The sequence below is a fragment of the Oncorhynchus masou genome, chromosome 6 (genome assembly GCF_036934945.1).
Source record: "Oncorhynchus masou masou isolate Uvic2021 chromosome 6, UVic_Omas_1.1, whole genome shotgun sequence".
Lineage (NCBI taxonomy): Eukaryota > Metazoa > Chordata > Actinopteri > Salmoniformes > Salmonidae > Oncorhynchus > Oncorhynchus masou.
In genome coordinates, this window is record NC_088217.1 from 42581607 (window position 1) to 42594045 (window position 12439).

Sequence of the window (12439 nt, forward strand, 5' to 3'; positions counted from 1 at the left end):
CAGTATGCCACCCCCACCCAACATACGCCTACCTATCTAGGACATCGAACACCTCATTTCTAACCTTTAACCTCTAACATTTAGACATACAGCCCAGCAATTTCAGAAGAATGGAATTATAGAATAATGACCGCTGTCAAATGCCAAGGTTCATAACGATGGGATGAAGTCATCAAAGTGCAACTAAGCCCCGCAGTGTATCAGTGCTGTAGGGCGGATTGTGTTCTCTCACCTCTCCCCAGTTCCCATAGACCCACTGTGGACAGGGTCCGGACTCACAGGAGCGCTGCTCGATGGGTTTGGAGTGCTCCTCACAGTTGTTGACAGCATAACCATTCTCATCCTGGCACACCACCACACGCCTCTGGAAGCCGCCCGCACACGTGCTCGAGCACTGACGTCACAGGGAGGAGAACACCGTTTGAGACAGATGGATAACACACTCTCACACGTACAGGTGTGTGTGTGCACTAACTCAGAGACAAGCAAGTAGACATCCAAACACTAATACATGTACATGTACTCATCCATGCAAATGTATGGCGCTCATCTATACACACATACCTCACTCAAACAATGGGTTACAACAAGAATATATTGACCAAGAAACACAGTGTCACATCCTGCAGACCTTTGCACATACACACACCAGCTACAGTGAAACAAGTTCACACACAAAGACCAACACACCATTTTTTAAATACAAACAATAACAAACTAACATACAATACAGTATGAGCAAAAAGGCACCCGTTGACAGACAAGTATACAAAAGCACACATACATCATTTTTGCAAGTGTCAGATTGACCTCAGAGACTATGTGCTTTAGGAAACTGGGATGGATAATGCACTGCTATATTAAAACACATATCCTCTGGAAAAGGAAGGAAGAGATCCCAAAAATAGCCCTTGCTATTTCCCATGATCTTTTAAATAACACCAGCTATTTGGGGACACAGATTGCTGTGCAACTGACTGTAATAACCCCATTTTGAATAACAGCTATACAATAGACTACTAACTGCCAAAACCATCAGCAAAAACTCATTGACTTCTTGGGTTAGGATACATCACAGACAGACAGCCTCATAAAGGTCAACATCAACACAAGACTGAGATAGTGCTCAGCTGTGCTGCCTTCCCACTTATACAATTGTAATGGGAGACCACTTAGGTTGTATGCAATCATTTAAGGTTAAGGAACCTAGGACTCCAAGATGATTGTAAATGGTGTCCAATGTAAGAAACTCACCGCTCCCCAGGGTCCTGTTCTCCACTGGTGGGCCTGGGCTCGCCCTCCACCGCGCCCATCAGCAGTCGTGGGCAGGTTATTGCGGGGGCCCCCGCTGGGTGAAGGGAGGGGCCGAGAGTCACTGGAGCGGGCAGCAGGGCACTGGGACATGGCACACTCCTGCTCTGTGGCCGGACGGTCATCAGCGTCACACTCCACTACGTCCACTATCTGATCACTGAAGTTCACACACACCACCTGGCGCGTGGTCTTCCCCTGCCCGCAGGATACAGAACACTGTGCACACACACACAGGCACACACACCCAGTAAGATACAAAGCATATAAACACAAACAGAACTTGCTGCAGCAGCTTAGGTCAGTGTCTTGTCTCTTTAAACATGGCTGACCCAAACAGATCTTCCTTAAAGAAAATAAAAGAGAGCTTCTGCCAAAGACTCATGCTGCTCCAATTACGTCTGGCCAAGTGGAGTAAACTGGACTGTATCTGTCTTGCATAAGACCTGGAATTATGCAACAACTGTCCACTGTACTGTACTGTACCATGCTACTGAGCCAGGGATTACACTGGCCAAGGGTTTACTGTCTAGGACTCAACGATGCTGCCTATTTCAAATAGGTGTGGATATTGCACAAGCATCTCCCAATCCGAAAAATGGTGTAGTTACTGCACTTTAACAGGCCCTGTGTAGGCCTATGCACAAGTTAAAACCACAACACTAAGGCTGCTTTTACAGTTAGGTCTTATATTGGTAGAACAGCCATTAAACTTCATGGCCTAACTGGGACATCCGCCATGCCATAGCTATCACTCCCTCCATCAGGGTTCATTTCCGGTTCCATATCAAGAGCGTGTAATGTGAACGTTTAGAGTCAGAGCGGTCTCTCTCTCTGTGGCTCTGTTTGCTGTGGCCTTGGGCTGAGCTGCATCCTGCCTGCATGCCGGGAGCCCACTGAGTTGCTCTGGAATAAATAAGCACTCAGAGAGACCCTCCCTCCCACAGCCTGTATCTAGCTATCTGTGTGTGTGTCTATGTGTGAGTGAATGTGTGTATCTGTGCATTTGTGTGTGTGTGTGTTTGTGCGTGGTGGCCATAACTGCAGTATGGTGGGAGTATGACTAGTGCTCTCTGTCTGATGAGAAACATCTGCAAACAAGGACCCTAGCCCCTCTCTCCAGCCCCTTGTTCCTCACGCGTCCCCCTATCCCCTTGCCAACCCTCCAAACACACCAAAGCCTGTTTCGTCTCCTCCTCCCCTTGGACCAGAGAAACACACAATCACACAAAGTGATTATGAACAGTGGTCTGAAAGGTTCAAACCACAGCTAAACAAACCTCAGATATTATAATCCACTGAGCTGGCTAGAGATTTCATTGTGAAATACAACTTAATGAACAGTGCCGACAGAGCATATAATGGTTGTCAGATTTCCCTCTCGGAGAGTTCACTTTGGAATTGAAGGTTAAAGGCCCAGTGCAGTCAAAAACTTGATTTTGCTGTGTTTTATATATATTTCCACACTATGAGGTTGGAATGATTCGTTAAATAAGAAATAAGAAAGAGAGTTCCAAACCTCTCTGCCAATAACAGCTAGATTTCAGTTTTCCCCTACCCACTTACACTACATGACCAAAAGTATGTGGACACGTGCTCGTTGAAAATCTCATTCCAAAAACATGGGCATTAATATGAAGGTGTTCGATTGGGTTGACGTCAGGGCTCTGTGCAGGCCAGTCATGTTCTTCCACACCGATCTTGACAAACAATTTCTGGATGGACCTTGCTTTGAGCATGGGGGCATTGTCACGCTGAAACAGGAAAGGGGCACCCCAAACTGTTGCCGTAAAGTTGGAAGCACCGAATTGTCTAGAATGTTGTTGTATGGTGTAGCGTTAAGATTTCCCTTTACTGGAACTAAGGGGCCTAGCTCCTCTACAAACCTTTACATTTACATTTAAGTCATTTAGCAGACGCTCTTATCCAGAGCGACTTACAAATTGGTGAATTCACCTTCTGACATCCAGTGGAACAGCCACTTTACAATAGTGCATCTAAATCATTCTTTACAGTTGGCAGAGTTCTCCTGGCATCCGCCAAACCCAGATTCATCCGTTGGACTGCCAGATGGCGAAGTGTGATTTATCACTCTAGAGAACGCGTTTCCACTGCTAAACAGTCCAATGGTGGCGAGCTTTACACCACTCCAGCCGATGGAAACCCATTTCATGAAGCTCCCAACGAACAGTTCTTATGCTGACGTTGCCTCCAGAGGCAGTTCCGAAATCGGTAGTGAGTGTTGCAACCGAGTACAGACGAGCTCTTCAGTAAGGCCATTCTACTGCCAATGTTTGTCTGTGGAGATTGCATGGCGGTGTGCTCAATTTTATACACCTGTCAGACATGGGTGTGGTTGAAATAGCCGAATCCACTCATTTGAAGGGCTATCCACATACTTTTGTAAATATATTGTAGACCACTACCAGACAGTCCTAGCAGAATTCTTGCTTGAGAATTTGCTCTGTGCTAAAAAGCAATTATACATTTTGACCATTTTAATTGAAAACAATCACGGTAAGGTACATAATTGTTACTCAGAAATGATTTGATATTGAGATAAAAACAGCTTCATTGGAACTTTAAAGAGATTAGTAATGGATATAATGGATATATGGATTTAATATCCTTAGCCACAAGACCCTGTGGTAATGTCAAATATGTTAAGTGTACATGGTAAATGCATTAAACATTGGTGGTTGATTGAACAAAAACAGTTACTTACAGATGTCCATTCAAGGACCTTCCACTGTCCGCAGGCCACTACAGAGCACACCTCCCTGGCCGGGGGCTTGGCCAGGTGGGAGCAGGCAGAATCCTCCGCAACCCCACCCTGGTTGTCACGGCAACTGACATAGCGCATCCGAGTCCCTTTGCCGCAAGTGGCGCTACACTGTGGTGGAGATGGAGGCAATTAGTACAATTGTAGTACAATACAGTACAGTACAACACACAGAGTATGTAATTGCTTCATTGAGTGGTGGAGTAACTGATAGAACCAACCTGTGTCCAGGAGCCGAACCTCCACTGGGTTTTGTGTGGGAGGTGGGAGGGCACTTTGGTTCCCGGCGGTACCGGGTGACTGATGGGACACTGGGTCAGTTCACAGTCCTACAGGGACAACCATACACATCCATTAAAACAATTACAGTGACAGAAACACAGACTACTGTACTGTCATCTACTTACTGTGCAGCTCCAACAGAAGTGTACCCATCATCAGACTAAAAGTAACCGTTTTACTCTGACGGATCCCAGAAATACAGTGTTAAACCCCTCCATCTGAATAACCTGATGCCTGTCATAACGTGTCACAGTGGAGAGGTATCCCAGTCTCCAATGCCAACACTGGCGTGTTACTGGGCTCCTCCTTCTTCCGCCGTGCTCTCCTCCCCAGAGCCCTCTCATGACCTTTGACCCCCTAGTTCTGGGTTGAGCAGAGAGGTGAGCAGAGAGGGGCCTAACTTAGGTATAGTTGTGTTACAGAGGGCTCCACATTCCACACTCATCCTCTGAGTGGAAATAAACAGGACCCTGGCAGCCAGGCAGGCTAGAGAACACAGCCTCCGCAGCCTTACACTAACACAGTTAAATACATTGTAAAACATGGTGGTGGGGGTGGAAGTGGTGGGAATAATAAGAGAAAGAATGAAGGAGGCAACCAAGACCTGTCTATGACTGTGGGTGTGTGTTGATGTATGTGCGTCTTTATATAAATAAAGGGGCCAATGTGTGACACCAGGGTCAACATTTCAAAATGGTTAGATATACATTTAAATATGATTTTCTTGCAGCTTTCCATGTTTAGTTACAGGAATAAAAGTATAGATAGGCACAATGAGACCATAATTCCACTTAGCAACAACCAAAAAATTATTCAGAATATCACAAGAAACACTGTGTGTTTCTTTGTCATGCTTAGTTGCCAGGTCTTTTTGTGCTTTGGTCAAATTCTCTATCATTTAAAGCCGTGCCAAACATTCCTGGACAACGAAAAGGATAAACAACAGCATTACTATATGTTTTAATAGTGAATATAATAATATAATATAATGAAATAATAATAATACAATGGGTTTTGTCAACAAAATCATTGACAATAATAATAACCAATAATGAAATCATTATAATCAGTAAACTCTTCAAGCATGGTGTGTGTGTGGGGGGGGGGCGTCTGTGTCTGAAAACGATTATTTCTTCCTCTGTCTTTGTTTCTTCCACTCCTTGAAAGTGCATTGCAGCTGGAGGGGAGGAACCTTCACACCTCTCCCCCAATGTGCTTTGAGAAGGAGGTGAGGAATGGGGTAAACAAGGGGAGAATCTGAATTGCATTTCCTTGATTCCTCACATCCTCTCTCCTCACCTCCTTCTCAAAACCAATTGGATAAGAAGGTGAGAGGGGAAGGACCTCTGAGACGAAGAGAGGAGGAGCGAGAATGCAATGGATCAAGAAAATGTCATTGAGATTCTCCCAATGACAGAGGAAGCATGTATTTGACAGCTATTAAAGCACCCATGCAGTCTTTGTAATTGTATTTTTAAATCTTCACTGTATATCTAATAAATCACTGTGTTTATTTAATGAAAATAACTCCAAAGTATTTTTCATTTATTTCCTTGAGCCTCCTTTGGTCCTTGAAATGCTCAGATCGATCATGTGGGCGATTGGAAACAAATGTGAAGATATTTAGAAACACAGCCCTGATTGGCTGATAAGATGGTCTAGAGTCCACCCCCTTTCCCAGATGAACAGTCATTGGTCTATGATAATCATATCACACTATGATGTCATGATGTGGGCCAAAAGTTCCATCCCACCTGAACAGAAATTCCAGACATTTTTGGAACAGCTCTTACACAATAAGGCCATTATTATAATTTTCACAATTTCAGAGTTTTATTTTGACCTCACAGTAGGGCCGGGACGATGCCAATATCATGATACTCATTAGTATCATGCCAAATAAACAAAACACGTAGCGGATTTAACTTCTTTAGGAAAACACCCCTAATGTTGGCTACAAACACCATTAAGTTGTCATCCAGGTTCACATGCATTTATTTTCCAAGCTATACAGTAGCACACAATATTTTACATGCATCAGGTTTTTAAAGGACCGAAGAGTTTGATCTGCTTTGTGTTAAAATGTTTGCCATGGAAAAAATATTGCAATATTGATATCGTCCCGGCCCTACCTCATAGTGTGTGTGTGGAAATCTGCTTAAAAACAGACCAAAATCTTGTTTTTAAATGCACTGCCTTTTAAACATTTTAGACAGTTCCAGGCTGACTGACTGACTGCTCTACCATAATACCCATGGCTTGTCCAGAAACAACACCTAGCCCCAACTGCCCAGAGTCTAGACACTTCTGGAGATCTGAGAGGGATTGATTGGTGGTGACATGGTGAGAGCTCCACCTTACCCTCTCAAAGGCTTGGTGGAAATTTGGCGGTATTGCTTACACCTGTCCAATCCTCTCAGATCTCCACAAGTGTCTACGATAGGGGCTGCTTCTGGACAGGACCCCACAACTCTCCGGACGTGTGGTGGACCTACAGCACGACTCAATGCATTGGTTGGATGTTTCATTCCATTGCTATTCACACCCACGGCACCCTACCAGGCTGATCAGACAGTTCTGGGTAGCTGAACACCATTCACACCCTTACTTAATTACAGCTAGTTAAATGTGCAACCACTGACTAACTATAGCTACAGTAGGGCTGTATCTCTCGTCTAGCAATAGATACGGTTGTTCATACCCGTGAGAAGTAGGGATGCCGAGGGTGCTGCAGCACCCCGTGAAAAATCGGAATAAAAAACATATATTACTAAAATGTTGTCGATTTATGGGGGACATTTTTTACCTTCACAAAAGTAGTGCACTGGGCCTTTACTAGTCCTGTATTATCAGACTGATATAGCCGTGTATTGCGCAGGCAAATATTATTACATTTTTATAAATTACATTTTTTCACAAAAGTAGTGCACTGGGCCTTTAACTAGTCCTGTATTAGCGGACCAATATAGTCGTCTGTAGCATGGGCAAAACAGTTGGAAGGGTGAAGTCCTACTTTGAAAGGACAGGAAGTGTTGGCTGTGCACTTAACCAATGACAGGCATTCCATATATCCCCGTCTACATGTGAAAATGGAAATATTATGGTTTTTATTTGGTTTCATATGCAAAAATGAAATACAAGCCATTTTTCTTCTTCTATTTCTATTCAAGAATGGCTAAACAAGCCATTTTCAATTTTCCGATTGCAGCATTTTTACTCGGAAAACAAACGATCAAACAGTGGCTCAAACAGTGGCGTGTATTCTTGGGAGTCAAGGGAAGCCAAGCTTCCCCAAAAAATGTACCAAGAAAAAAAGAAACAAAATAATGTATCTTTCGTCTCTGTTTCCAAAATGTCCTTCAATTCACAACAGGCTGAATGTATCTCAACGGAGAAAGTATCCGTGAACAAAACAGCGCCCCTCTGTCTCAGTATGTGTAGCCCATCTACCCAAGGTAAGCCAGTGAGCATTTGGCCTCCCTTGAGTATTTAAAAAAATAATAATAATAACCAATCAGCATTGCGCTAAACTGAACAAGTTCAGCTATGAATGGTGCTGGCACACCAAAAAAAAGTGTCAAGGGAAGACAGTTTGGATTTGGTTTCACACCAATCACATCATAAGCCAAACGTCATTGAATTGTTGCATCTCACTATGCTGGTGTCAACCGGTTGGTTGCTAGCTTGCTAAAATTGTCCCTTTCCTAAATTAGCCATGGATGGAGATAGGGATTAATACTTTTTAATAAATTTGACTTAATTCTCTGTACTGGCCAATGATTATAATGGTGATTGTGATCCAACCATAAATGAATAGATTGTGCCCCTGGCCTGAGAGGATGGAACATGCAATATGCTTCATGGACCCCACTGGACAGATGTTGCTCTCCGGTTTTGTGATGAAACAAAGGTGTGGTTGAATTTATTCTGCCACTGTGTCTTCCTATTGTCTCGGCCTTTAGGCTTATATATCACAGTGTCAAGGAATATGAACTATGCGCTGTTTGCTTATAGAGCTAAATATGCAACTATCACAAAACACAGGTTGTAATATGGCTTTTTTGGGAGGGCCTTGGGTTCCTGGTGATTTTACACACGCACCGCTACTACGATCAAAACGTACACGGCCCTTATGTAATCTTACCTCAGGAATGTTGACATAATGTTGTCCAGGACATAGGCTAATTAACTTGACCGCCACAGCAATATAGACACCAACATGTTCTGTCAATTCTCCAGATCAACGTTCATTTCTGCACTTTGGCAGTTGTTCAATCGCATGCTGTATCATACCAGCTTTCAATAACTTCATAATCCTTTCCTGAATCGGCTGATCGTTTCCCCACGTAACTTAACAGCTCGACATCAAATGCGCAATCGAACAACAATCATTTTTGAAGAACCCTACTAATGACAGTATCGATTTTTGTTTGATTATTCTTGTTCAAGTTACTCTTTCTGTTAGAAGAATTCCATTTTGCAACCCATCCATTATTTGGGGTATGTGTGTCCATGAAAACTGTCATCACACCACAACGTAGGGAGATACGAAATGCTATGAGGTTACAGTACACTTCCAAGATCTCGTTACAAAAAGAGTCTGACAGCAACATCCAGGAATTTTACAGGATCATGTTAAATGTGTAATTCAATTGTTAAGTTCTTAGTATATGATATAACGAGAAACAGCAGTATCATAAATGTAAGGAAAGAAAGGTAGTATTTTATGTCACATGATTTTTGCCAAATCTGTGAAGACTCCAAGCACGAGAAAGAGTTTAAATATAGAATTTGATTCAACTCATTAATTATATTGAATGTATTTATGTTCCACCCATTATATCTTAATTATGAATGACATTGCAACAGCTACAAACAGTCCACTACAAGAAAAGATCACTAGTACCCTTGTTTATAGAAAGACCCATGTTGTGTACCCATCTGCGGGTAGGTGTGTATTTTTTCTTTTTACCTTTATTTTACAAGGCAAGTCAGTTAAGAACAAATTCTTATTTTCAATGACGGCCTAGGAACAGTGAGTTAACTGCCTGTTCAGGGGCAGAATAACAGATTTCTATCTTGTCAGCTCGGGGATTTGAACTTGCAACCTTTCGGTTACTAGTCCGAAGCTCTAACCACTAGGCTAACCTGCCCGCCTCTACACTCTAACCACTAGGCTACCCTGCCCGCCTCTACACTCTAACCACTAGGCTACCCTGCCGCCTCTACACTCTAACCACTAGGCTACCCTGCCCGCCTCTACACTCTAACCACTAGGCTACCCTGCCCGCCTCTACACTCTAACCACTAGGCTACCCTGCCCGCCTCTACACTCTAACCACTAGGCTACCCTGCCGCCTCTACACTCTAACCACTAGGCTACCCTGCCGCCCCGTATGAGGCAAGTGTTCAGTCATCGTTGTGTATTTTTGGTTTTTCTCCCCTCCTTCTCACTGGTCAACTGAGGGAGAGACAGGTGTCCTGAAACATAAGCTCCATTCTGTCGTCTTTCCCCCTTTTCCAGCCCCGGAGTGGTTTAGGGTGTGCGGCCTCGGAGCTGACTTCACGGATGACTGGTTGGAATCACAGGGAGATGAAGTGACTGGTTCAGGGTCACTGGGCATGATGGCTGAGTTGGGAATTAAGGCCTGAACCAGGGGGGCCTCCCTGTGACCGGAGTCTCAGCCAGTGTTTATGGCCGACCCCACCCCATCACAACCCACCCCTCCACACCCCACCCAAACAGGATCCGCCCGCCAATGCCGCGGGAAAATGGTCCATCCTACCTTCCCACTATTAGCATGAAGAAGAAAGAAGCAGGCCCTAATAAACTAAATTGATGCACGAAGAGGTTCATAAAAGTAGAGGCTCATGAAATGTGTGACGATTACTCCGCAACTGTTTGTGTTCACCATCTATGTCTTGGTCATGACACTTCAACAGAGCGGGAATTGTCTTACTGAAGAGGTTTTTCAGATAGGTTCACATAAGGTGTTGACAGACAGACATTAAGGTGGGAAACTATACTATTACACTACACTACAAGACTCTTTACAGACAAACAATACAGCTAGCAGACTGTAGGTTTGATTTACATAAACAAGGTGAGGACATTTTCCACAAATAATCAAGGAATGTTTTGCCCCATCACCAGTCCTGCCCCATGGCCTCCTGTTACTGCAAAATCTTTCTGTTTCTGGGGTTAGAGCCAGCTTCCACTCCCCCTCTATCACCCATCCCCAGACACCCTCCTGCTCCTTGACAGGAGCTGTTGTGCGGACCTGCCGTGGACAGGCCCTCTTTCCTCCTCCCTCATGCTTGGTAAGGGGATGGACTGCTGGAGGGAGACAATCCCAGCTATGTGTCTCCGTCTGGGGGTAAGAGCCAGCACAGCCCCCCTCTAACCCCTGTCTAGACAACAAGGCCTTATTGAGTCCAGGTGGTAATGGACTGGGTGTGGGACTTCCTTCCTACCTCACAGTGCCAGTGACTGTACCTGTGTCTCAGCCTGCACGGGGAACCCCCCTTTCCTCACTATAGAATTGAACACCATTCTACAACTGGAGGGGATAGGGCAGGTCACATGGTCAGCTCACAACCAAGCATTCGAGTAGTGTGTCAGGAGCGGGTTAGGGTCTTGTGTGGTCTACTGAGTCTGACAGTCAAGCCCTGGGTGGCCTAATACTGAGAAAATTGCATGTAGGCCTCCCTAAAATATATATTCTCACAGATATCACTTGAAAGGGCAGTATATAAAAGCATTTTCACAAAATGAGAAGGAATCCACCCCATGGCTTTCACTTATCCCGTGTCAATTGCCCAGATCAGTGCAGAGGAGATGAGTGGAAGTTCTAGAGAGGTTGAGATGGGTCTTAGTGGACTGTGTCCTTACCTGAGTGTCAGTGGGCCGCGTGGCAGCGTTACATTCAGTGTCGTCCATGACGGACCCGTACGACCCCACAACGCACTTCACAGCTCGCATCTGGTAGCCGGGTCCACACAAGGTAGTGCACTGAGTCCACCAAAGAGAGAGTAAGAGAAAAGAGAGATATGAAGAATGAGAGCAATGGAGAGAAAGATAGAGAGGGAGAAAGAGAAAGTCAGAGAGGGACAAAAACAAGCCAACGTAGCAAATCTTTCTAAAAATGAGTAACTGAATGGAAAAGAAGTGCACTCCCTGACGAGCCTGGTCAGACTAGTGCCAGCAGATAACAGCCTTCAGGATCATAATGCATGAGTAACTCATCTACTTTCCACTTCTTCTTTCCACTGTAGCCAAGTCAGTGGGTACACACCACACTCTCTTCTACCTCACTGACTCCAATGAAATGAGGTCAAACTTGTGTGGCAGCAACTTCAGCTAAGATTCCGCGCGCTTCATTAAACAGCTTCAAATATACATTTAACAGGATTGCCTATGCCATGGTATAGGAACACCTAATCTCCCATCACACGTTTAGGCTTACAGGCAGTTTGCACACACAAGCTGTGTTAAGATGAAGTGCCCAGTTTTGATTTGCAAAACGTTGCGACACCTTGCTACAGGATTGCTACAGAGAAAGTTTTTTTTTTGCGTCCTGAGAGATATAAACTGGCAATGCATTATCAAGCATAAATATAGGGGAGTATGTCGACAGATTGTGTACAGATTGTATATGCTTATTTTGGCACGGTCAGCCATGTGCCTAAACAGCAGAGTAAATGGGGGATAGACTAAATGAGTGGCTTGTCTTTCTCCTGTCATTGCTCTACATCTGGAATAGTGGAGGCTGCTGAGGGGAGGACGGCTCATAATAATGGCTGGAAAGGAGCAAATGGAATGGCACCAAACACATAGAAACCATGTGTTTGATGTATTGAATGCCATTCCACTGATTCTGCTCCAGCCATTACCACAAGCCCATCCTCCCCAATTAAACCAACCTCCTGGGATCTGAAGAAAGTTCATAGGATAATTTTTTTTTTTTTAATCACATTAGGCTCTGTATAGCCTCATGAACACGTAACTAAAACTCTGAAGCAAAATGGGTTTATTATAATAGATTGTAAAAATACCTGCTTCAT

The 12439-nt window shown here is 44.2% G+C and overlaps 1 protein-coding gene across 1 annotated transcript in view; it reads right to left on the bottom strand.

Moving 5' to 3' along the window:
- Positions 1–12439, bottom strand: part of LOC135542079 (A disintegrin and metalloproteinase with thrombospondin motifs 9-like) — a 77628-nt gene that overhangs the window by 38174 nt on the left and 27015 nt on the right. The window contains exons 23-27 of the mRNA XM_064968721.1: positions 11268–11387; positions 4315–4422; positions 4037–4204; positions 1255–1530; positions 233–394 (exon numbers count right to left, since the gene is read on the bottom strand). Coding sequence (XP_064824793.1) covers positions 233–394; positions 1255–1530; positions 4037–4204; positions 4315–4422; positions 11268–11387 — 834 coding nt within the window. The remainder of the gene's footprint in view (positions 1–232; positions 395–1254; positions 1531–4036; positions 4205–4314; positions 4423–11267; positions 11388–12439) is intronic.